This window comes from Theobroma cacao, chromosome 3 (assembly GCF_000208745.1).
Source record: "Theobroma cacao cultivar B97-61/B2 chromosome 3, Criollo_cocoa_genome_V2, whole genome shotgun sequence".
Classification (NCBI taxonomy): Eukaryota; Viridiplantae; Streptophyta; class Magnoliopsida; order Malvales; family Malvaceae; genus Theobroma; species Theobroma cacao.
In genome coordinates this window covers 7,636,770-7,664,485 of record NC_030852.1, presented here as the reverse complement: position 1 = coordinate 7,664,485, position 27,716 = coordinate 7,636,770, and the positions used below count along the sequence as shown (strand labels likewise).

At 32.9% G+C, this 27,716-nt stretch overlaps 1 protein-coding gene and 1 long non-coding RNA gene across 2 annotated transcripts; one reads left to right on the top strand and one right to left on the bottom strand.

Annotated features, from left to right (window-relative positions):
• On the bottom strand, positions 1-27,716 carry LOC18604414 (homeobox protein knotted-1-like 2). The gene is made up of 4 exons (XM_018118087.1): positions 27,321-27,716; positions 26,555-26,662; positions 641-781; positions 1-362 (listed from the first exon to the last, which is right to left on the bottom strand). The coding sequence occupies exons 1-4, from the start codon at positions 27,453-27,455 to the stop codon at positions 294-296; spliced, it is 453 nt and encodes a 150-aa protein (XP_017973576.1). The 5' UTR covers positions 27,456-27,716; the 3' UTR covers positions 1-293.
• LOC108661415 lies at positions 17,829-20,012 on the top strand. The gene is made up of 3 exons (XR_001927215.1): positions 17,829-18,005; positions 18,081-18,147; positions 19,767-20,012. It is a non-coding gene; the product is annotated as an uncharacterized LOC108661415 (long non-coding RNA).

Genomic DNA, 27,716 nt, shown 5'->3' with positions numbered 1-27,716 from the left:
TTAGTGAAGCACAAATAAGAGGACAGCCAGCAGGCATAGAATGTTATGCCGCTGGCATAGATATAAGCTTAGGTATCTTCAAATGTAACATAACATCTAGGAAAGAGATTTGAAGTACCAAATTTTACATCATAGTAGGTTACAATGTTTTCGATATTGATGTTAGAGGAACTCATGAAGCACGGTGGTTTGTAATGGCAATCAACCAGCATTACTTATAGCTTAGTTATCTTTGGTACCCAATTTTTGCATGTTCTGCTTCAGCAACTGTTTTTCTGCACGTCCTGGCTGCACTACTCTACAGCATTTGACTCTCTTTTTTGTTGGTCCCTGCTCCAGTTTGAATTATTCATTTCTGTTGCCTGCAAAGCAAGTTTCAGACAGAGCAAATTAGCTATCTGTTTCTTATAATCACAGCTTTATGGTGATGATATGTTGTTAATATACAGCAAATTGCATGCAATTTAACATTTCGAAGGCTCAAAATGGGATAAAAGATAAGATTGGAGGCAATCGAGATGGCAAAAGCAAGTCTCTAAATGCTTTTGCATGAGAACAAATTTATCATGATTGGGATTTTGGATGGTAAATTTCATCTTCTTTTTATTCCCATGGAGATAGTTTGATAAATAGAACATACCAGAAATACGTCAGGTGATTGTGGATTAGTTCTGGCGAGCTCCCTTAGTTGTGAATGCATGCCGTTGATGAAAGCTACTGTTTCCTGGTGAGGCTCCTCCATGGCTTCCTTTAGCTTGCCAAGCGCCGAGCAATACGCCTCCTGCCAACATGTTACCATACTTTTCTAGCGTCCATATTCAGATCTAATTCAATCACATCAGGTTATAATTTATTGCAAAATAAGTGAACAATCAACGAGTCGATAGAAATCATAACACATTCATAGTTGCCCCCAAGGGGTAGGAAGCTCTCGTTCCCTTCACCTAACAGGTCTAGAGGCTGAGAAGTCAAAACTCTTTTTTTTTTATTTGAGAAAGGGGATTCAAATCCTATTCATTTAGAGAGAGGATTATGCACTAATTAGTAAACCAAATACTCAGAGTGTGAAATAACTCATTGAGATAAATGATTATTTCTACAAGACCCTTTTTATTTAACAAAAAGCAATCATTTTCTTGATTTTCCTCCAAAATTACATTGGGTTTGTGTCGTTCAATTATTTTAATAACTAGTCAAAAGGTTTTGCATACCTCTACGTGCACATAATAATATAGTATAATTAGGTGTTGATTGTTTTCATATGATTTATATTTTTCTTGCTCAAATATTCAATCTATATCATAGAGTATAATTGTTAGGAGTAGACAAAACATTTCGATGAAACAATGTGTTAGGGTTTTTTTTCTTTTTCTCATTCATTTTATTATGTATCAGAAAAATTGATACAAAGGACAGGCTTATACTAAACCTAGACATACTGAAAACAAGTGTATCAGTATCCCAGTACGGGATTATTTGAATACTTTACAAAACAAAATAGAGTAAAAAGAAAAAATCATTTAGCACCAGAATTAGACTTAAACCATACTCAAAACATAAAATTAACAACACTAAAATCAGACTAAACTGTTTAGGTTTGTTAATTATAAAAACTTTATTGACCTGATAGTACAACCTGCATTTGGTCATGATCTTGACTTAAGAAAGTGTGAATTCCAGACTAGTAAAAGTTGATATGATTTAAACTTAAAAATATGACTCCAGAATCCAATCAAGATAAGCTGAATCTAAAACAACCTTACCTCCAACATGAAAAAAGCGAACTATAGTAATCCAAACTAATTAAGCTGTTAGTAACACATTATCTTCATAATAAAGAATATTTAGTAAAACCATATACAAAATCAGTAACATAAATTTATTCTTCTATTAAAAAATTACCTATTTTAACTTGACACTTCATCTTCGTATCTCTTTAGGTACAAATCATGGGATGCGAAGATAAATTTTATGTGATATGAAAATGTCACTTCTCATTGTATATCTAAAATATTTAACTAAATAATTTTTTTTTTTATAAAAAAGTCATTAATATTTCTAAGAATTGCTTAGGATTAATCCCCTCCTTAGATAATTCCAAAGTGCACCTCTACTTAGTGCATTAAAAATTTTAATTTTTCCAATTGATTCCAACAAAGATCAACCCCTGGTTGATAAGAAAAATGAACTCCTATACTTATCAACTAGACTAACTTGTTTGGATTGAACAAAATAACTTTAGCTAGGGTTTAAATATAGAGCTATGAGATTATACCGAGTAAGGTAGAATGGTGAGCTTTGTAGTTGTAGTCTTGACACTAAAAAGTATGATTATGCAACTAGCGTTTAGTAGGATCAATGGTGATGGTTTGGTGGGAAGATAGAATGAACATTAAGGATACATTAAGGATACATTGACCATATGATATGTGATGAATGATGAGGGCTAATGGATCCAAGAGAACATGCCTCAAGGAAAACCTAGTGCAGCACTTAGTAACCCACCTTTTAACATTCAGGCAGTTTTAGAATCCTTCACGTAAAAGATGTTAGTGTAAGCCCTGTAAATCAATCGATTTTGTGCTTGTAAAACACTGCATTAATTAGTCATATTTCATGTTAAATACATATGAATATTTTATATAATATATGAGGTATTTCTTTATCCATAAGTTTATTTATAAAGAGTTATGAGAAACTTCTGTAGATAAAGTCCTTGGAACATAATGGCCTTGCAAAGAAATTATAAAGGTTATAATTATGAGATTCTTATGCATCAAAGCCTTGTTCCTAAATATGTTCTTAGTCATTGTATTGTCAATAATAAGGACTTTGATATTGCTCAAAGATTGGTACATGCTAAGCCTTTTTACTTTGGAAGTAAGCAACTGATCTCATAGGTTACAGTATGCGAGATATTTAGGGATAGTATGTGGGTGCTTGTTAAGGAACAAGTTCACTGAACATAACATGCTATGAGAGTTCTATTTGGTATTTTACTCAAGTATCTATGAAAATACTTTCATGTGTCAATAGTGTAAGTAGTCCTTAGACTTGTGATACCTGATCATCTTGTATGTAAATTGTCATACTTTGATTTCACCTTTACAGGTGTAGAGTCGACCAAATGCCTAAACAGTATACTTTTGGGTATGGCATGAAACATGAGAAGATGAATGAGTAGTCTAGAGAGGATTTATCACCCCAAGTGATTTGAAAGGGACATATCTAATTTGCTCCTAGCTTATATTACTTAAAAGTCCTTGACCAAAGCAATCTTGATAGGTCAATATGAAAGCTGCAGGACTAATATGGATAAGTTAGAAAGTAGACATCGAGCCAAGATTTTTATCTATCCAAGATATATGATGAAAAGATTGAATTACACCTAGATACTGTACACTGAAAGGTTAGTCAAACCGTATTGATTCTCTCAATATTTGGGTCGTCATGATGTACTGCTAGATGCTGCTCATAATCTATAAATATAAATATAAATTCTTAGTTGAACTAATTTATATTTGTTACCAACATGTTAGGTATATAATGGGCCACACACATAAAGTGAGCTGTCAAAATTAATTTGAGTTTAATTGGATGTGATCTAATTGATTTTATAAAGGCTTAATCCAATTAGGTATTGGGCTATGTCAAATATGATTTGATAAAGTATTAAATAAAGGCCCAATTAGCCCAAGACATTTTGTAATCCTTGATGGACAAGAAGTAGGTCAATTCACTCTATAAAAGAATCCTTTAGCCTCCTCTTGAACGTATGGTTTATTTTCTCATGTGTTGAGATAGGATCACAACCAAATAGAGAGAAACACAAGGGAGCACAGAGTTGAGAGTATGCTAGCACAAACTTTGGCTTAGGGATTCACACACTTTTATTGAAGAGATTTTGGCAAATCACTATGTGGATCACCATTAGAGGTAAGATAATTGTACTGCTATGGTTTGATAAGTCCTAGTTGGTGTACAAAAGTTAAAAACGAAAAGCCAAGGAAGACTCCATCAAAGAAAGCAGACATCAAACTTTCAGGTATGTCAAAATCTTTCTCTTGTGGTTTTTCTAGATTAGTTTTAATTAAAGCAATTCATGGCTTAGCGGATTAAAATTTTAATAATATTTTGTTGTGTATGATCGCCTTAGCATGATTTGAATCCCCTTCAGTGGTATCAGAACCTCTTTTAATTGATTTAATCTAGTTTTATGTTTAGTTGTTGAAGATTACAAAAACTGTTTTTTGTTTATATGTCGATTTGCTACAAAGTTTGAAAAAATTTTTAGAACAATTCTGAATGCATTTTCAAATCTGATTTATGTTTCAAAAGGTCTTTAAATTCTTGATTTGTGGATTTAAAATCTAGATTTAATAAGTCCTTAAAGATTTTATAGATTTGTTTTAAGTGAACTTGAATTTGAAAAATCTAGTAACATAATGTGATCTGTTTTGGAAACTTTTTTGAGGGACTTAGAGATGGAGTTTGTGTGTGATTTTTGGAGGGTAGAAGATCAAGAGGATGATCTCAACCTCTGAAAATTTACAGAATTTAATCACATCATTTAGGTGGTGATCTGATGATGTTTCTGTACAAACAGTTTGCTGAAAATTGTATTCTTGTGTGATAAGGACTCTTGTAAAATCATTGCTGTTTGTACTCCATATTTGCTAAGATTATGAGAGCCTTTTGTCATGATGTTTGGGGCATGGGATGTCTCTGAACTGGTGCCAAAATTGCAGCAAACAATGCAGGATGGAGCTCCAAAAAATTTGGGAGAGTATAGGTGATGCAGACCGAATAAAATTGCACTAGCTTGTGTGATTTCTTCTCTATATAATTAGGAGTTGTACTAATTCGGTTATGACTTGGATTTAGACTCCTAATTGTAGTGAAATATATCCTAAAGAGTTTAGGATTGTCCCAAATCAAATTCTAAAATTAAATTGGCAAAGAAATAGGACTCTTGCTCACAAAGATCTAATTCTAGTTTGACTAGGATTATAAAATTGAGGACAAAAAGGATTAAATTTTTTGATAAGATTAGAAAGCCTAATTAGATTAGGATTCCTTGTGAATATTAAATTTCTAATATGATTAGGACTCCTATTGAGAATAAGGATTAGATTTAAATTCATAGTCCTAAAAGGTTTAGGATTACTAAATCTATGCTCAATTGAATTCTTAGTAGGACTAGAACTTCTAAATTAGCACAAGACTTGTAATGGGATTAAGACATCAAATTATTTGGATTAATATCTTCAAAGGTTTAGTGATATTATTGCCAAATGACCTATAAGATCTTTAATTTGAATTAAACATAAGTTTTATATGTTCATTATATGATTATGAATGTATAAGGATGATTATGGACTTAGACCATTATAATGTGTTATGGATGGCTATGGTTGAATGCATTTGGTATTTATTTTATATATAGGGAGTGTGTGCCCTGCCTTTCCTCTATTTTATTCAGGAGTTATAAAATTCTCTTCTCATCTTACTCATTTCAAATGTAATTTGAGGTTTCTTTACATATATGTAATTAGAATTCATAGAATTATATTAAGAAGAAAATTTTGCATTTCCAATAATGAAGGATGAAGATGCCGAGGAGACATGAAGATTACAAGACTATATCATATGGTGATATTTGTATGTAATCCCTTTAGATTTGACCAACTGATTTCCTTCGATGGCTCAAGGAAATTAGATTAGATAAAAGTTCATAATCATCCTAGTAGTATGTATATGATAGATTTATGTTATGCAATATTATAAATGCTATGCATGCCAAATTCGATGAGACCTAAATAAGAAGATAAAAGCAACAACAAAAATCCCTCACTAAAATATTGAGTCACATGCTTCGTATGATTAAGTTCCCTTCCACTATATAACAAGATAACCAGGCTACCTTTTTAATTGGAGACTTGTTGAGTCACTCAAGGTCAAACTTTTACACAAGCAAGTTTAGGTTATTGGTGGGTCTTACTCAATTAAAACGATGTGGTTTGGATGTGTCACACTTAACCACATGGTCTTAAAGGTAGGGTTAGGAAAAATGCATATGATGCATTTAGACAATGAGTTGTTGCCTAACTAATCTAGGAGTTGCATGGGGATGTAATTGATAAGCTACGTTATGTACCCAATTAGGCTTATTGTGATTTGTTGAGTCACTCAAGGTTGCAATAATTCGAAAGGGATCTTAGCTTGCTAGAAATGCTTAGTAGGGATTTTCGTATAATAGTGAGGGCTATTAATATGAAAAATTAATGGGAAAATCAGTGTAAGATTTAATATTTCATCTTAAATTGGTTAACAACATGAAAGACTAATACAAATACTTTTTCTATGTTTATAGGTTGTTAGAATATGTATCATAATAATCACTACTTTGCTTGGCATACTTGATGCTATCAACCTAAAATGTTTGGACTGGTATATCACTTTGAGGAAAGTTTTCAATAAATGGAAGGGTACAATCTCGACAAGTAAAGAGATATTAAATATAATTGAGCTTAACATTTTTATTGCCAATCCTAATCTTGGATAATAGATTCAAGATGTGGATCATATTTATGTATTGACATAAAGGCTTTAAGGGATAGTAGAAGGCTTGGAAAAATGAGGTAGTCCTAAAAGTGGGCAATGGTGCAAATATTGCAGTAGTTGTCGTTGGGACTTGTGATCTTATTTTACCATTGAGCTTAGTGCTAAAGCTGAAAAAAATGCTATTGTATACCAATATTAACTAAAAATATCATTTTGGTTTCATACCTAACTAAGAATGATGATTTCGAATTTAGTGTGAAGGGCAATTGTTGCACTATTATTCTAAATGATATCTTTTATGGGTCCACAACATGTCATGGAGGACTTTATGATATGAATCTTGATAGCCTAATGCTCAATATAAATGTCTAGAAGGCTAGAAAAGATAATCTAAGTCAAACGTACATCTAGCATTGTACATTTGGTCATATCAATGAGACAAGGATAGCCGAGTTATATAAATAAGGTTATCTAGATCCATTTGATTATGAATCATATGGAACTTGTGAATGTTGTCTGCTTCGTAAGATGACTAAGACTCTATTTACTGGAAAGGGTGAAAGAGCAGGTGTGCTTCAGGGCTAATACATTCAAATGTATATAGACCCTTATACACACCAACCAGAGGAGGTTATTTGTATTTCAATATGTTTACAAATTACCATTCTAGATTTGGTTAAGTGTACTTAATGAAGTACAAGTCTAGAGCTTTTGAAAAGTTCAAAGAGTTTAGGGCTGAAGTTGAGAAACAAACTGGGAAGAGTATTCTTACTTTAAGATCAAATCAAGGAAGAGAATATCTTAGCTAGGAGTTTTGGATTATTTGATGGAACATGGGATTCTGTCACAATGAACTCCATTTGGAAATTCACAACATAATGGACTATTTGAGAGGAAAACTGAACCCTGTTGGACATGGTTCTTTCCATGATGAGTAGGGTAGACCTTCTAATATCTTGTTGGGGATATGCCCTAGAGACTGCTGCTTACCTTCTTAACAAGGTTTTAACCAAATCAGTTGATAAGACATCATATGAGATGTGGTATGGCAAAAGGCCAAACTTGTCTTATACAAGGATTTGGGGATGTACGGCTCATGTGAAGCGTGCATAAGCTTGGAGCTAGATCAGACAAATGAAAGTTTATATGGTATCCTAAACAAATTGTAGGATACTATTTTTACAATCTGATTGAGCAAAAAGTGTTTGTCTCGAAATATGCCATTTTCTTGGAGAAAGAGTTTTTATTTGAAAGGACTAGTGGGAGTAAAATAATTCTTGAAGAGGTTCAAAAACCACAAACTGACATCCTTATGGAACTTGAACTGATGGTTGAAGCATTAAATGCTCAAACCGGTGCTTAAGAAACACAAGTGCTCTATATCACTACAAGATGGAGACAAACTCCAGAGAGACATAAATTTATGCTAGAAATAGATGCTTTGCCAATTGACAAAGAGCCTACTACTTATGAGGAAGCAATATTTGATATTGATTCTGATAAGTGGCTAGAGGCCATGAAATCTTAGATGGATGCCATGCATGTCAACCAAGTATGGACTTTGGTTGATGCACCTAAAAGGGTAAAACCATACGATGCAAATGGGTTTTTAAGAGAAAAACCAACATGGATGATAATGTATAAACACACAAGGCTAGGTTGGTTGTTAAAGGTTACAACCAAGTTAAAGGAATCAATTATGAGGAAACCTTTTCACTTGTAGCCATGATTAAATCCATTAGAATTTTGCTTGCTATTACTGCATATCATGATTATGAGATATGATAGATAGATTTAAAGAAAGCATTCCTTAATGGGAATTTGCAAGAAAAAGTCTATATGACACAACTTGAAGGTTTTACATCCAAGGAAAATTAGCATAAAGTATGTAAACTCCAAAAGTCCATTTACAAGTTAAAGCAAGTGTCTAGGAGCTGGAACATCAGATTTAATGAAACTATTAAAGAATATGATTTTGTCAAGAATCTTGTTGATCCATGTGTTTACAAGAAGGTAAATGGACAAGTAGTTGTATTCTTAGTATTTTATGTTGATGACATACTACTAATAGGAAATGATATACCGATGCTGCCAACTATCAAGATCTGACTATCTAAACAATTCTCCATAAAGGATTTGAGAGAAGTAGCCTATATTCTTGGAATAACAATCCACAAAGATAGATCAAAGAGGCTGCTAGGATTATCCCAATCTATTTATATAGACAAGGTATTGAAGAGGTCTAGCATGGCCAAGTCCATGAAGGGACACTTGCCTATGTCACATGGCATTCATCTCTCAAAGGATATGTGTCCAAAGACACAAGATAAGAGGATGAGGGTGGATAAGATACCGTATGCATCGGCTATAGGATCCATCATGTATGTTATGCTATGTACTAGACCAAATGTGGAATATGCTCTGAGGGTATCGAGCAAATACCAATCAAATCCAAGTGAGAGTCACAAGATTACTATGAAGATTTTCCTTAAGTACTTACCAAGAGCTAAGGGTGTTTTCTTGGTTTATGGAGAGGCTAAACTCCAAGTTAAAGGATATGGAGATGCTGCATTCTAATCCAATAAGGATGATAGCAAATCACAAAGTGGGTTTATATTTACCTTAAATGGCTGTGTTGTCAACTAGAAAAGTTCCAAGCAAGCAATGATTGCAGATTCTACAATCGAGTTTGAATACATCTCTGTATCTGAGGCAGCAAAGGAGGGAGTTTGGATCAAGAAGTTCATAACTGAACTTGGTGTGGTTCTTAGTATTGTTGATCTTGTAACTTTGTATTGTGACAATAATGGAGCCATTGTGCAAGCAAAGGAACTGATGTCTCATTAATGCTCCAAACATGTATTGCGGCGTTGTCACCTGATCAGGGAGATCATTGGAAGAGGTGATATTAATATAGAGAGAGTACCCACTGAGGACAACTTAGTTGACCCTCTCACTAAAGATTTGTCCGAAGAGAAACATGATCGCCACTTAAAGGGCTCTAGTATTAGATACATGGGCTATTGGCATTAGTGCTAGAGGGAGATTGCTAGTGTAAGCCCTGCAAGCCAATCGATTTTATGTTTGTAAAGCACTACATTAATTAGTCATATTTCATGTTAAATATATTTGGATATTTTATATAATATATGAGGTATTTCTTTATCCATGAGTTTATTTATAAAGAGTTATGAGAGACTTATATAGATAAAGTCCTTAGAACATAATGGCCTTGCAAAGAAATTATAAAGGTTATAATTATGAGATTCTTATGCATCAAAGCCTTGTTTCTAAATATATTCCTAGTCATTGTATTGTTAAGAATAAGATCATTGATATTGCTCAAAGGCTGATACATTCTAAGCCTCCTTACTTAGGAAGTAAGTAACTGATCTCATCGGTTGAACTGTGCGAGATACTTGGGGATAGTATGTGGGTGCTTGTTAAGTACCAAGTTCACTGAACATGACCCGTTATGAGAGTTCCATTTAGTATTTCACTCAAATGTTTATGAAAATACTCTAATGTGTCAATAGTGTAAGTAATCCTTAAACTTGTGATACCAGGCCATCTTATACATGAATTGTCATGCTTTGATTTCACATCTATGGGTCTAAAGGCGACCATATGTCTAAACAAGGTGCTTTTGGGTATGGCATGAAGCATGCAAAGATTAATAAGTAGTCTAGAGAAGATTCATCACCCTAAGTGATTTTAAGGGAACATATTTCATTTGCTCTTAGCTTATATTGACTAAAAGTCCTTGGCCAAGGCAATCTTGATAGGTCAATATGAAAGTTGTAGGACTAATATGGATAAGTTAAAAAGTAGACATCGAGCCAAGCTTTCTATCTATCCAAGATATATGATGAAAGAATTGAATTGCACTGGGATACTGTACACTGAAAGGTTAGTCAAACCATATTGATTCTCTTGACATTTGGGTGATCATAACGTATTGCAAATGCCACTCATGATCTATAAATATAAATTCTTAGTTGAATTAATTTATATTTATTACCAACATGTTGGGTATCTAATGGGTCACACACATGAGGTGAATTGTCAAAATTAATTTGAGTTTAATTAGATGTGATCTAATTGATTTTATAAAGGCTTAATCCAATTAGGTATTGGGCTAAGTCAAATATGATTTAATGGAGTATTAAATAAAGGCCTAATTAGCCCAAGTCATTTTTTAATCTTTGTTGGATATGAAGTATGCCAATTCACTCTATAAAAAAATCCTTTAGCCTCCTCTTGAATGTATAGAAAAGTCCTATTTTATTTTCTCATGTGTTGACATAGGATCATAACCAAAAAGAGAGAAACACAAGAGAGCTCAAAGTTGAGAGTTTGCTAGCACAAACTTTGGCTTAGGGATTCACACACTTTTAGTGAAGAGATTTTGGCAAATCACTGTGTGGATCACCATTAAAGGTAGGACAATTGTACTGCTATGGTTTGATAAGTCCTAGTTGGTGTACAAAAGTCATTAAACGAAAAGCCAAGGAAGACTCCACCAAAGAGAGCAAACATCAAACTTTCCAGTATGTCAAAATCTTTCTCTTGTGGTTTTTCTAGATTCGTTTCAATTAAAGTGATCCCTGGCTTAAGGGATTAAAATTTGAATAATATTCCACTACGTATGATCACCTTAGCATGATTCGAATCACCTTCAAAAGATGGATGGCATCACATCTTATATGGGACATATGGACTATAGGTTGTCCCAAAGCATTCTAAAAGTCCAAACCTCAATCTCTCATATTAGATGTTATCAAGATGTAATATTTTTAACTCAAATGTGTTTAGATGCTCTTATTGAATTTGTTAACCTTGTAAGTTGTGCTTAAGAATGTCTATATTCTATTTATGTCCATGCTCTATATTCCATCTACAAAGTGGAGTTACATTGCTCCATGTGTTTTAAATTGATTCTTCTTTTGTACACTGAGTTATGACTTTTTTCATCTTGTAGCTTATGTGATTGCATCTTGACTTCATTTTTGCTATGACAAAAATGGGGAGAGTTTAAATTCTTAAAAACTTTAATCTTGATTTTGTAGCTTGGCATATTTTGACCTTCTTGAACCTTGAACCTATTGAGGAGAGTTTTTCAAAAATTTTAAAATAGTTTAACTATTTTCATTATTTTTCAGGCTTAACATTTTCTAAAGTTTTCATGCTTAATTTCAAGGGCAGTTTTTTTATAAAAGCTTAAGAGTTTTTATTCAATAAATTTTACTCAAAATTTTTTCATATTAAAACAGGAGAGATTGTTAACTTTAAATTGATTCTTGTTTTGAAATGATAAAAGCAAATCCAAAGTTTTTCTAATAAGTTTTATTTTGAATTCACAGTTTCTTGTAAGATTAGGAAACATTTGATACTTATTAATTATTAAATGAAGAAAATTTATATTTAGAGGAGTTTTTCATGTAATAGATACAACGATTGATCCCAAGGATTAGAACATCAATCCCTTTGAGACAAAAGACAAAAGAACATTACACAAGGCTATAAAGATCAATCCCCAAGGTTAAAGGATTCATCCATATTGGACAAAAGCTAAAGCATCTCGTGCTACTTGCTAGGGATAAATCCCCTTTCACAGATTTTTTAATTTTAGGTGCAATGATCAATCCCATGAAAGAGGGGATTAATCCCAAGGTATTTATTGGCAAAAATGAAGGTACAATTTCAGCAAGGCAATGACTCTTTTTCTTAGTTAATGCTATGCAACGTCTCAAATGGGAATTGCAAGCATAACTAGACCAACTTTAGATCCTTTATGTAAAAGAATAAGAGCAGAAATATAAAACGCATGGAGACAAAACATTTTTCATATTCTTCCAAGTTTTTCATATCATTTGAGCCTTGATTGTAATTATTTTGATAATGTCTTGTACTTTTTAAGCAATATCTACGTATTAGAGATTTTTTTTACTTGTGTAGATTATCAAAACACTCAAATCCTTTAAAGATAGAAAGGTTATGCCTTAGCCTTCAAAAGGTAGCTGTAAAGGTCATATCTAAGCCTTTGAAATATTGAGAGCTTATACTTTAGCCTTCAAAAGGTATATGTATTGATTGAATTGGATAGTGGATTATAATCCTTAACAAACTAAGGGTGAGGACATGAGCATCAAGAGAAAATGTTGAACCTATACAAATCGTGTTTGTAATTCTTTATACCTTTTATCTTTATAAGCACTAAGAGAAAAATCAAATCTTTATAAATAGTGTTTGAAATTTCTCTATACCTTTTACTCTTTATTTTTATTGCATCTATTTTTCAATTGAATTTTTATCAAATTGTTATAATCTTAATATTTGATATATTTTGTTTTCAAGTTAATATTGCCAAGAAAATTTTTAAAGATCTAAATCACCCTTCTTTTTGGATTATTCCCTATAATTGAGCTAACAATTAATTTAGGGGGTTGTAGTGATAATACTCTTTAATCAATCTGGCAATGTAAACTCCATCCACAAGTGCAATGCTTTCTATGGTTACCATATTTAGATTGTATTCCTACTAAAAAAGTCCTAAAATAGAAGGTTTTCGTTTCAAATTATAACAATTTATGGCCTTAGTTTCATTCTTTCATTGAAGATTGCAATCATTTATTAATTAATTATTCTTAGAATTGAAATTTTTTGTGGTAAAATTCTAAAATAGTAAAGGCGTAGTTAGGTGTCTTCCAAATTTTGTTCAACTTTTTTTGCAACAATTTGCCCAACTATGTTTGGCAAATGTCAAGTAAGAAATATTGGTTTATGGTTTCTGGGGTAGCCTTATGGTATTTATGAGGGGGTTAGAAATGAATATGTTTTTGAAGGTAAAATTTCTAAGAAAAGCTTCAAATTCCTATTTTTAAAAGTAAATGTCCAATAAAAAGGATATTTAATATAATCCTTTTTAACCTCATTTCCTCAAATTTAGTTCACTAAGAGGAAAGCTTCGTCTTTCGAGATGTGGAGATGTTTTGAGAAATTCTGAAGGGAAGCTAATCATAGTGTAGATGCTCTTGCAAATTTGGGTGTGGATTGAAATGAGATGTTTGTCACTTACTATTAATCTTGTGGAGTATTAGGATCTGTATTTTCCTATTTGGTTTCAAATGTGGAAGCATAATGTGTTAGCTTTGTTTTGTATTAGGTGTGCGTTTGGTTTATGTCAATTGCCCTAGAGGTGCTTTACTTTGTTTGAAGTTTTGTTGTTGCAATTCTTTGTATCTTGATTGGTCTAACTTTTGCATCATTTTCATTACTTTAATAAAATAATTTGAGTTAGCAAAAAAAGAAAAAAGAAAAGGTACTCTTAGCCTTAGTCCATTGTTTTGAAGATCCTTATCTTTAAAATTTTTTGAAAACAAAGTGTTTTGAAACTAGAATATGGATTTTTGGCAATTGATTTGGCAAACACATCTAAAACTGAATTTTTATTAATTGATTTTGCCAACATATGAAATTGTTTCCATGCTGTAGAGATTTGGTAAAATGTTTATTTCTCCATATTCATAAGAACTTATGATTTAAGGTTATTTTTCAATGAAAATAGACCTTGATATCTTCCTTTCTAGTTAAAATTGTATTTTAAGAAAACTTGTATAAAAATTTTACCAAAATTTTTTTATCAGATTTATTTGCATTGAACAAAAAATTGACCAAATTGTACATTTAAATTTTTTTCTCCCCATTGGAAAAAATTGAGCTCAAACTACATGGAAATAAAATAGGGTTCATTTAGATTTCCAAACAGTTTAAGTTCACATTTTCTTTTATGGCAAATTGAGTAAGTTTTCTAATTCTTAAGTCAATTCTAGTGTTGTTTTTAGACAAAATTACAAAACTTTCCTTAATTGATTTTCTCTTGAATTTTTTCGAATTTAATTGGTTTTCATCCTTCGTAAATGTTTTACGAATTAAAATAAAGATTAAAATAATTTTGATTTTTTGAAAAAAAAAATCATTCAAAACGCTAGAGGGGGTTTATATAAACATCACTTATATTTTAGAAGAGGGGATAAGGAAAATTTGAGGGAGGTAGTCACATTTTTAAGAGATTACACTAAGAAAACATTTCTCCCTTTTGCAACGAAACCAAACACTTTTCCCTAACATTGAATCAACCTAAACAACAACCTCAACTCATCTTAAGCTTTACCTTAACCACCAAGAACACCATACAACCTTAGAAAGTTGGGTTATTATAAGTTTTAGTAAAGACAATTTTGTTTCTTGATTTATTTCTCTTAGGCAAAACATAGATTCTTTAAACTCTTAAACATTTTGAATCAATTTTGTTTGATTGAACTTTTAATTTTCTTACTCTAGCACATTATATTTTTTTTCTTGACTTCTCCTTAGATTTTTGTTTTGATTTGATTATTTGATTGTTTTACTTGTTTTGAATGAGCACACAAATCCAATAACAAATAGGTTGTTCCAACCTCCAAGTTAAGATGCAGATATGCAGTTTTCTTACTCGCTTTGTCGAGAGGCTTACATTCTAGATCACAAATAAAGAACCAATGATGCTTAAACACAAAACCTCTTATTATCAAGATGAACGAACTAACTAATTGAATCAACTTCTCATTAGTGTTTTAAATATATATATATATATATATATTAACTATTTGTTTTAGTTTTTCTGCATGTGAATCAAGGTGAGTCATCAAAATAGGCTAAACATAGTAGAAAATTAAAATCAAGCTTGAAATCATCGAACTATGTGATATTGCATGGGATATTATGGATAAATTTTTCTATGCATTGTTATCAAAACCTTCACCTTAGTTTCAAAAATTTTAGACTTTCCATGCAATTGGCTCACAAAAACTAGCACCAGTTGTGTCATGGTCCCAAAGGAGAGCTTTGAATCCTGCATTGACTATGTATTAAAATACAACTAAATATTTAATGTTCATGTCATCTTCAACCTACAAGGCACCTTTTGTGAAACAAAACTGTGGGGCTCAATGGGCTAAAATCAAACCATACCTTATATATTGGTGTGGACCGTGACATTTGGTATTAGAATTGGCTCTAGGGGTATTAACGATGTGCTATTGAGGACAGTGAGCCCTCATTAGATTGGGGGAGGATGTCATAGTCTAAAAGAGGAGCTCAGGATCCTATATCAGTTTTGTACTAGAGTAAGACTTGGTATTTAAGTCATTTTCACCTTGTGAAGTACCTTTTGTGGACAAAACCATGAGACCAATGGGTTAAAGCAAACAATACCTTGTAGGTTGGTATAGATTGTGAAATTTGGTATCAAAGCTAGATTTATGGATACTAGTGATATACCAAAAGGATAGTAAACCCCTATTATAGTGGAGGAGGATGTCACAGTCCCAAAGGGAAGTCATGAATCCCACATTGTTATGTACTCAAGTACAATTAGGTATTTAAGTGTTCATACCATCTTCAATATTTTTTTTTAAAAAGTTAAGAGATTCATTAATCATTCAATGAATAAAATGTTCCATGAGAAGCTTAACAAACTAGGGGTCTTACTTTTGAAAAGCTATAGGCAACAACCTAAGGGCAAGCATTCTAAACCAAAAGCAAGATTTTCGACCTTGGAAGTGTTTTATACCTATACCCTAGAAGACAAAATTCTAAGCTACCAACTATACATCAAAGCTATATATATATATATACATAACCCATTTATCCTAATAGCTCAACATTGTTCAAAAATTAACAACACTGCACCTTAACACAACATGAACAAAAATAAGAAGTAAAAGTTGCAAAACTCATATCCCGCAACGCATGCGACAAAGACCACTGAAGAAACATTTTTGTGATTACGCCCCAATCATTAGACAAATTGTTTGATTGATAAGTTCTTTTTGGAATGTCACTACAAATAAATGGCAAAGATGTTGTCCTAGCTAGAGGAGTCTTAAGTATCGAAACATATATGATCAATGTTTAGACTTGTTTATTTCTTTTAAGAGTCAGAGGGGTTTTAGTGCACTATAGAATTAAAAAGAACTAAAAGAAAATATAATAGTCACCTCATTACAAAGAAAGGAATTAATTATGTTTTGTGGCGGTGTGGACTTTGTGGTCCACTTGTGAAGTAGAAATTTTATCACAAAATTTTCGCATAAAACAACAGTCTTGTGCATGTTTTGGAGATGTGATTTTAATCCATTTAAAAATTGAAAATATTTTTGGCAAATACTATAAAAAAAAGTTCCTTTCTTTGCTGTGTTTCAATTTTATTATCCTTTTTCCATGTTCCAAAAGATATGATTGATATTCCAAAGAAGATGAAGCAATGAGATGCTATCCCTATCTACTTAACAAGCAATTCTAGTCACACCATCTTCATCTTGTGATGTGTGTTTTGCAAGACAAAATTGTGAGGCTAATGGGCCAAAGTAGACAATACTTTCCAAGTTGGTATAGATCATGACATTTGGTATCACAACCGACTGTAGAAGTACTAGCGATAAGCACTAATGATAGTGAGCCCTCATTAGAGCGATGAAGGATTTCACTATCCCAAAGGGAAACCATGAATCCCACATTGGCTGTGTACTTGTAATATCCCGTACTTTGTTATTATGGCTAATAAAGCTTATCGAATGCTAATTGAGGTTAATTGAAATGTTTAAAAGTAATGAAATGTGAAAATAGTATTTTAAGATAAAATATTCGCACGAGAGGAAACAATAATAAAATAATAATAATACTTTTATTGAGGATGAATTAGCAAGATAAAAAGTGATCCTGAAGTGAATTGAGGTATAACAAAGTGTTTTGGGTGCCAAAGAGACAGGTGAAAAATTTTAGAATAAAATAATATTTTGTTAATAAAATAATATTAAAATATTAATATTTTATTCAGTGTCGTAATTTTTCATGAAAAGAGAGTAAATGGTCAATCTAAGTAGGGGAGAAGATAAACGAGAAAATTTAAGAGAAAATTGACGTTAATGGGACCTGTGTGCCTTTATTAAATAAAGATAGCTCGGGTAGATAAATATTTTAAATATTATGGGGACACCGCATTGGAGTTAAAACTTCATATTTCATTTGTATATATGTAAAAGAAGATAATGAAAAGAAATTGGAATTAAAATATTGTGGGAGGATACAATTAAAAATGGTGAAAACCTTAGAGGGTAAAATGGTAATTTTACCATTAAAGTGGTCAAAGCTTTCTGACTCTTCATCCTTATCCTTGGCTGATCCTTATCTCTTCAAGATGGCATTTTTTTCTCCATCTTCCTCCCATGCCATTTCCATACTTTCACCTTATTTTCACTTGACTCTCATGCAATTGAAGAGAAAAATAGAGAGAATCAGCTAAGGAAAGAAAGGAGAGAAATGTGAAAGGCTTGGGTAGTAAGTGATTCAAGAGTAATTAAAGAAATATCAAGTGGGTCTTAAGATTCAAGAAACATAAGGTAAGGGTTTTTGTGTTTTAAGCTCATGGTTGGTTAAATTTTTGGAAAAATGATATGTGAATCATTTTATGGCAGCTATGGTGACAATGGGTGTGAGGAAATTATGAATTTTGTTGGGGCAAATCCAAGCTAAAACCAAGTAGTAAGCTTAATGCTACAATTTGAAGCTTATGATTGGTTTAATATTGTGAGAATGATTATATGCATATGTAGTGTTATTGTGATGTCATGGGTATGGTTGGAAGGCAATTATATTAATTGGAAGTTTGGCATATAGATATGTGTTGTTAGGAAAGGTTTAAAAGGTTATGGTTGTTGGTGTGCATGAATGAATATTAATGTTATGCTTGGTGGCAACATGTAAATGAGGATGGTGGTACATGTACACTTAGAAAATGTTTTATGGAAGTAAATTTATAGTTGCTACCATATGCTAGGTAATTATTGTGGAAATGATGGATAAACTTGATAAATATCCTTAGACAAGATTTATATATGTGTTAGAGTCATAAATAAGTTGTCGGTATCCATAATCTAAAGAATTACGCAAGTAAAGGATAAATGCCACGTTGGTAAAGAATGTGTCAAGATATAAGTTAGTTGAATAAGGATTCATGATTGAAGGAAAAAGAGAAGTAGAAATGAGGTACACTAAAGATATTCAATTTGGATTGTTGCTAGGAAGTACAAAAGTAAAGGTATTGTACTGTGATAGCGTGCCGAAGGAAATAACGAGCGACCGGCAATTAGCAATAGCTAGATACGCCTCCGAACTAATAGCAATGTAACATCCCACTATCGTAAAGTGAGTGAACTTTCATTAAAATGTTTTGGAATAAATGATTATATGCTTGATTGAACCACTTGAATTATTTTACTGGTTTTTCTTAAAATTTGCATGGAAACAAACCCTTGATGAAATGTTATATGTTATGAATGTGTAATATGATGAATCTTTGTGCGCCCATATTATGTTGATATATATATATATGTTGTGTATTGATAGTTAATATTGTGTGATAATTATAACCGCGCATGTGCGCAATGTGGGGGTTGGACATGCCCGGTGATGACAGGGTGAGGGAGTGTGGATGATGAGATTGCCTATGTGCGTCATGTGGGGGTGCACACGATGATAATGATATATGCCATGTGCGCGATGTGGGGGGAGCACATGATGGTATTAGTTGTGCGCGATGTGGGGGTGCACATGATGACTCTGGCTATGTGCGATGCGAAGTGCACATGAGCTGGGTGAGGTGGTGGTTGTATACATGCTTGTTTATATATATGCTATAAATATATTTTTTATATGCTATAAAAAAGTTATGAAAATAATATGTGACTGCATTGAATATTGAGGAAACTTGATTATTGTTAATGTGCTTGATTTAATGTACAATGTGGCATGAATGGATTTTCCTTGTGGCAGTGAAAACCCCTTAGATTTTATCTGACCAGAATTTCGTTGCAGCGAGAATGCTTTTTCACTGTGGTGAGAATCAATTTATTAAGCTTGACTTGCTTGAATTCTACTAAAGTTTTCACTCTTTAACTTCTTTGTTGTTCATGGATCTTTCATCATCAAGTGATTAAACAACCAAAGGTTTGAATAAGGGGTTTTTAATAAGAAATAAACTAAATTGCATTGTTTTTGAACTTAAGTGCATCATGATTTCTAAACCTTCCTTAAAGTTGCTTGTTCTCTTCTTATGTTCACTCACTGAGTTTATACTCATATTTTTAAACTTCATGTTTTAGGGTTTCTGAGTTAAAGGTGACTGGTCCTAGGATGAGGTGCTCCTTTTTATCCATTGCTCGGTAGGTTTACCATGACACTAAATGTTAACAACTGTGTCCAGAGTTACTCCGCTGACGGGTAAGGTCTAATTATGTGTATATGAATGCTTGATGTGAAATGCTAAGACTTATTTGTCAAGCTATATATGTATATTATAGTTGATGATGCTATTATGGATACATAATTGGGTCTTATGAATTTTTTTCAAAGGAATTATATTTGAACATTACGAATTTTGGATTTTAAAGACATATGAATTAATGTATAAGATTATATAAATAGACTTACTTAGGCTTAGTGGGTTGAGCCCATTGAACTTTTGCTCCGGTCATGGGCCGAAAATTAGACTGTGACAGTACTATAGTAGGATTGGGTGTTTAAGTGTTCACACAATCTCCACCTTATGAGGCATTTACTATGGAACAAAATTGTGAAGTCTAATGGGCCAAAAGATAATACTTTGCGAGTTGGTGTGGACCAAGACAAATGGGTTTATAAAAAATCTAGTTATTTAAATGAATTTTATTAACCTAAATCATAGAAAAAAGGTGAATCCCCAAAATCACCCTCAATATATTATTAAAGGAGTCCTCATATTATTATCAACCAACAACTTATGAGAGAGAGAACAGAGAGTTTTTTCCATGTAGGCACGGAGGAGGAGGAACAGCAAGGGATAGTTAGAGATTTGGGTTTTAGGGCATAAGGATACATGGTCAATTAGAGTTGTCACGGTGGAGAAAATCTTTGTATATAGCCTTGATGGATAATCTTGTAAAAAGGGTTTCTTAGGCTAAGATTAAGGTTACTTTTGACAAATTTGGTATTATTATTGATGTTTTTGTGCTATGGGATCTTCGCGAAAGATATTCAATTTTGCATTTGTTAGATTCTGGGATGAAAAGGAATTCAGGTAGGCTATTCGGGAAAGAAATGGGATGGTTATTGATGGAAGAATGGTGTTGGTGAAGGAAGCGAATGTTTTGGAGGGAAAGAGGTATAAAGGGCCGAATGTCATACAAGGTAAAAAATAGGTTCTTTCTCAAACATTCAAGGAAGTAATGAAGGGTGATGTAAATCCCCATATCAAGGTACCTGAGAAAATTAAGGAGATGATTTTTATTTCTAAAACCAATTATTTATGGTTGCAATGCAGCGCTATAGGATCTCTACATCTTGGCTGCTTGATCAATGGTTTGAAGGAAGGTCTTGAGATGCAAGGCTTTGAGGTCAAGATCCAGTCGCTTGATGGTTATTATTTACTTATCACTTTCTTTGACTCTAAGATGATGAAAGTTTTGACTGAGAGTTATCTTAATTGCTTCAAACCGTGGCTTAGCAACTTGGTTGCGTATAATTACAATGTCGTGCAACAAGAAATGTTTTGTTGGGTGAGATTAGATGAAATTTCGTTTCAAATATGGCATCTTAACTCATTTAAAGCTTTAGGGGATAGGTGGGATGAATTTGTGAAACCGGATGCTAATACAATGGCATTGAGTAGGCTGGATTATGGCAGAATATTATTTAAAGTAAAATCGGTGAGTTCCCTTTCGGCCTATACGTTTCATATGGGTAAGATCATGTTTAAAATTAAGATGATTGTGATGGAAGTGTTGTCAGCACCGGAATGAGATAATTCATGGCTGTTGGAAAAGAAGTTATTGAGAAAGGGGTTGATTGGCCTTAACCATAGGGCATGTTTGGATGAAGAGATGCGATTTTTCTCTAACTCATTATTCAACCAATATTCAAATTCAAAACCAGAAAAGCCGGGAGCAGGAACACTTTAAAGAAGGTGGTGAATGAAAATAATTCATGCCTGAACCAAGGGGTTCCATGTCCAGCTGATTTAATAAGAAATGATAACTGCCTATTAACTTGTAATTAATGAAGAGGAGATTGTGTGTGTGAAGCCTATCTTTCCAGAAAATAGTCTGCTTGATGTGAGTCCATTAAATATAAATTTGATGAGCTGGAATGTAATGAGGTTTTAGATAAGAACTAACCTTGCTTGGTCGACTGGGAGAGAGGAAGTCGATATTTTAGCTCAAAAGTTTTGTCCTGATGAACATGTTTTTGAATATGATGAGGATAATGACATGTTTGCGATTGACAAGGTAAATTGGGAGAGTAATAAAGAAGCAAATTTACAACTTATGTTATTTGTGAGAGAGAAAATGTATGATGGGGATGCTGAGGTTGTTAGTAGTGTGGAGGAGGTTACTGCTGTGGAAAGACTGAGAAGAAAACCTCGTAGTAAGAAAGGGAGCAATAAAGGTTACAGCAAATGGGGAGCATATAAAGGTGATCGTGTCTTGTGGAGCAGCAAATGGTCCAAGGATTTAACTGATGACTTGAATCGAGAGTCAGAGTAGTATTTTACATCCGATAATAACAGGGTTGCAAAATGTGATCATGGACTGGATGCAATAAATCAATCCAATTCTGCTCACAATGAGGTGGAACAAGTATGGAATATTTGGCAGGGAGTTGCAATGGAAATGGGGGTAGATAAGGAGTTCATTAAAACCGTAACTCGCCTGGAGCAAGAGGAAAAAGAGAAGGAAGAAAAAGAAATCCGTTAGGAGGGTGTGAAATAAGGAAATGGAAAAGGACTTTTATGTATGATAGAGTCCTGTTTGTTTAGAGAATTTTAATTGGATAAAAGTCTAAAGATAATAAGTCACGAGTTCAATGAATTATAGTGCGGTAATACTTGCGGTTCATAAAGAGAAGGAACGTTTAGATAGATGGTTGAAAATTGAACCATGGATTGGTGTTTGATTAGGACTATTCTACCTCAATGATGGAGTTGAATTTTAAATCCAATTGTAGAGCTCTTGGGTGGTGGGATTAAATTGGATTTAAATTTAAAAAAGAATAACAATGAGATGACGAGATTTGCTTTCTCTGGATTGCTACTAGAGTCTTAGTATTGTGCAGTTTAAATCTTGGTGGAGTCCATGTAAGTGATGGAGGTTTGGTGCATTGTGTAGATTCCAGATTAAATTGGGATACTAGCTTGGTCAGATTAAATTAATTCGGTTTGTGTCTTTGAGTTGCAAAGCTTCTAAAGAGCTAGTTTGCAGATTGAGTTGGAGTTGGAATTGGATTTGGAGCTATATGTTAGTTTAAAATTTAGTCTTCTAGAGTTTGCGATTCACTAGGACTTCGATTATGAGATATCGACTGAACTGATAGGATTTAAATCTTTTACATGTGCTGATTGGGAGTCCTAAAACTCACGGTGACAGGATAACTGGATTGTTTTCAGCAATGTAGGGGTCCCATTGAGTGATTAATGCTTTGAAATTGTTGTCTGGTTTCAGACTTGACTTTAGTGCGAGAGTTTGCTGTCCTGATTCGGGCATTAAGTGAAGTATGGTGTGGTGCTTCGGACATGTGAGCTGTGCAGAATTTATGGTTCGGACATCCCTTAATGTTGTTCGATTGGACGATTTGGTCTTTTAGTTTGGTTTTAGTTCGGACAGCTTTTTTCCTTTCCAAGGGCCAATGTGAGTTTAGGACATAATTTAATCCCGGACATCCCTAAAACCAGGGTTTAGGAGTTTGGGGTTCTTTGTTTTTTCTTGTCATTTTATTTTTATTGTAACTGAAAGTTCATTGGCAGCTAACAATAACAATTATGTAATTTTCAAAAACAATTATTAAAGGGCATAAGATCCTTTCCTTTTTGACAACATTATTTTATCCCTATGATTGTTACCTTACTAGTAAATGGTTAGTCTCTTAATACCCACTTTCCACCTCCTCAATCTCCTTTTGACTGCTTGAGATCTTAATATCCACTTTCCACCCCTTAAGGATGAGCAATCGAGTAAGGCGGTTAAATTTGTCAAAAAATATTTTTAATTGACTAATTGATCTCTTCATATATTTTAACCGAATGAATCGACTTCCCTAAATTACAATAATAAATTTGATTTTGATTTAATTTAAATTCTTTTAAACCATGGGCTTGAATGCACTTAATCCCATTTTTTTATTTTCATTTTAATTTTTTATACTAATTACATAGTTACGGGATGTTTAATTAATTAATTAATTATAATACTATAATCACCTTTCAATTTTGGCAAAGAGTTAAGAATGTCTTTAATTAATTAATTCCGCAGATGGTGAGTGATACACTTTCATTATAAATTATAAAATTATAACATTATATATGTTATAATATATTAATATTCTTTGATTGTAATATTGTATATGCTATAATCTATTAGTAAGTTATACATTTATTTTATATATTTAATGGCTTATCCAAGTAATGATACAGATTCATTGATCACCATTTAATTATTTAATTATCTATATTAATGTAATATTTTAATATTGACTGTTTTATTTATAATCACTAATTCAATATGATAAATTAAATTTGTTTTTGAAGTTTTTAAAATTTTATGCTAATGTATAAGATAAAGATGCAATTTTATATTCATACTTAAGCATATTAAGTTGTGGTCCTTTGGCTCCAAAGTAAAGAATAAATCTCTTATTTGAAGTTCTTAATTTTTTAAATTATTATAATAATTAATAAAAGTATGTATTACTATCTTTTTCATCAAATTTATAATTTTCATTATCTAAATTAAACAACAAATTAACACTGTTTTGAGTTTAGGGTATTCTTTGCCTTTAATTTCTTTATTACTTTTTCATTCCTCACTTATCAATTTCAAAATTCTCAAAAAAATAGTGGTAGTAGATTATTATTATTATTGTAAAGAATAGTGTAGATTATTATTATTATTATTATTACTATTTTTATTATGATTTTTTGAACTTGATTTTTTGAAAATTTTCCATCGGAAAAGGTCAGTTTTTTTGTAATGACTTTAATTACAAGATTGTCTACAAGTACAAATTTGATTTTGTTTTTTTATTTAATCTAATTTAAGATCTAGAAATTCATTAATCTGAAACTTAATGAGTATGAGAAAATTACAAACAGGAGAGATTTTTCAATGGCCTAACCTTGTGAGCATGGCTCATGAAAAGGCAGTAGTGTGTGGGCCTATTTCATGGGTGACTTCAGGAGGGATGGTTGAAATTTAACACTGATGGAGCGGTTTCTGGGAGTTCTGGAGATGCAAGAATTGGTGGTATATTGAGAGATCAATGTGGTGTGACTCGGATAGTATTCTCTAATCTTACAGAGCTTATTGCGATCAAGGAGGTTTTACTTATATTTACTAGCACTAGTATGTGTAGGCATGCCAGACTTTGGATTGAAAGTGATTCTACAAATGCTGTGTTGTGGTTTAATAGGCCAGAGGCAGCACCATGGAGATTCTGAAATTGGTTACTTCAGATTGAACAATTAAAGAATTTGACCATCTACTGTAAGGTTATACATGTTTTTAGATAGGCTAATAAGGAGGCCAATCTTCTAGCAAAAGCTGGAATTAACAGGCGTGAGAATCTATTACAATTGTTTGGATAAAGCTGACTTTGTTAAAGCAATTATCTGCAAGGAGTAGAAGTTTATGGGAGTTGGACTTCTAGCTGCGTGAATCTGGTGGAGTAGTTTGGCTATTGAAGACCATCCAGCAAGAATTTGATTTAAATAGGGATAAGGTTGAGGAAGTTTAGTTGAATTAAAACGTTTTGGTGCTAAACTTGACTGCATGCTGTGCACGGACAAATTCAAAACGTTAGAGTTACATTTGTGCAGTTAATGTTCTTCGCTTTTGTTTGGTTTAGGACATGTTTACTCGGTCCTAGTATTCTTTGTTTTGCCTTATCCCAACTGGTGGCTGCTGAATTTGTTTTGGGAGATGTTAATTCTTGTAGATCCGGGTATCCCAAAGCCCGGGAGCTAGTTTTTCTAGGGTTATTTTAGTTCCACTGTGTAATAATAAAGCTCATAGTATTTTAAACTATGGCAATTGTAACAAAATTTGCTTTACTTTTTTTTTAGAAAAATAAGTGTCAGAAAATTAAAAAAAATGAACATTATTGTGGACGAAAACTTTTCTTTTATAGCCAGAAAGTCAATTAGATTTCAATATGTAAGGGGTTTTTTTTCTTTTTGGAAAAACATAAGGGCTTTTTTATATGTCAGGGGAAACCGTTCAAGCTTTTTTTCAGATAAATTTGCTCATGTACATTATTAAAGGACAATTTAATTTTTTTTGAAACCAACTTGGTGTGGTTAATAAATTTGTATACACTATTATATTACCATATAATACATAAATAATTGCAAACTTAAGCAAAGTGAGTTAATAGTATTTTTTTATATATGCTAATAAAAAACTTATTTGAACTCTTATATATGCTAATAAAAAACTCTAGACACCTTGTCTTTGTTAAGTGCATGGTAGTGTAGCCAGGATCTACGATCTCTCTCCTTCAGTCTAAAATACAGAAGAGGGATTGCATGCTCACCAAAGTTGTATAATTATAGGTTCAGGGAAAAACATGTACATGGATCCTGCTAGCCTTGTGTCATTTCCAAAGAAATGCTTTCGAGTAATAGCATGACAAATACAAAGTGACATTCGAGTATACTCCCAACTTTTGTTTCTTTTCCATTTTATTTTACTAATTATTTAACCTATGTTTAGTTTAGAGTCTAGACTGCCGACGAGACTACCACAGTACAAAAACTAGAAGGATTTACTTGAAGGAAACTCAAATGGATCAGCTAGCATTTTCTCTCCAAGGAAACTTAAAACAATGAGCAGGATTTGCAAAATAAAAGTAATAAGGATTGTACCATGAAGAGATCTAACTCTGATTGGTTTGCCATGCTAGAACAAGGGCTGTAACCAGCTTTCCTTTGATTTGTCTGTCTATTTCTGCCACTATCAGCAATGCCACCAACCTGAAGAAAAGTAGACATTGTTTCAGTGACACTGCACTATATATTCTATGATATTGTGAATCAATTCCACACAGAATGAGAAGACGTAGCCTAAACTAATTAAAAGTTAGTATCTAGCTAGGTTAATCGTTTAGAGCAACCCTAGCTATAAAAGTGAAGGCCATGTGGTTGGATCTAACAATTACAGATGGGGATATTTGGAGCAGTTCATCCCTTGGAACCGCGTACTATATTAGAAACCATGGAAGAAAAAATGTTTACCCGTCAATCCGTGATGCCCACTAACAGATCAATGTAGCTCTATTCTGATCCTGGTTACATTACTTTTTAATTTACCCTCCACTAAGACATTGTTCATGGAGCTAGAAATTTAACCGTATTAAAATTTCCAGTTTCTAATGTTGACAAACAACGTCAACAGCATGTAGCAAACAAAGAAATCCTACAGTCACGAGAATCATAGAGTGTGCTAAAGTTTAAACAAAACGAAAGTAATATCTCTCTTGAAACAATTCAGAAAAGGATCTTTGTATAATTTATATGGAAGAAAAGAAGGGACTAATCAACAAGAAGATTGTAAGATGGCTTGTAATTTGTTGATTTAAAACTGCTCAAAGCTCACACAGAGAGAAACATATGTAGAAGGGGAGAGGAGAACCTTTAAGCAGTTGAGGTGATTCTCAACGAGCCTCCCATACAAAGGGTGAGCAGAAATTCTGGTCTTGAGAAGCTCATCATCATCTTCTTCTTCTTCCTCCTTTTCTCCAGAAGAAGTGTTCCTCTTGGTCTCCATACCCAATTACTTGTTATTCCTGAGCTGCTACAACGGCTCCTAATTAGTTTCGCCATATTTGTATTTGTAAAGAGCTATAATTAGAGCACAGCCGTGGCCCGTGTCCTATCTGGTAACAAGGTTTCAGCACAGATACTCCCATTTTTGGATTGACCCATGCATGCATATGCTGAAGGGTATCAGTCAGAGGACACTCATTGAAGTGGTTCCCCTTTCCTGCACTATGTCGCTCTGTCTTTTTACATGAACGAAAGGAACACC

Bases quoted from the DNA above. Each gene is read 5' to 3' on its own strand.
- LOC18604414 (XM_018118087.1), bottom strand. From the start codon at position 27,455: ATGGAGACCAAGAGGAACACTTCTTCTGGAGAAAAGGAGGAAGAAGAA. The intron at 26,663-27,320 runs GTTCTCCTCTCC...ACTTTTCTTCAG, and splicing joins ATCACCTCAACTGCTTAAAG to GTTGGTGGCATTGCTGATAG. The intron at 363-640 runs GTATGTTCTATT...CTTGCTTTGCAG, and splicing joins AATCACCTGACGTATTTCTG to GCAACAGAAATGAATAATTC.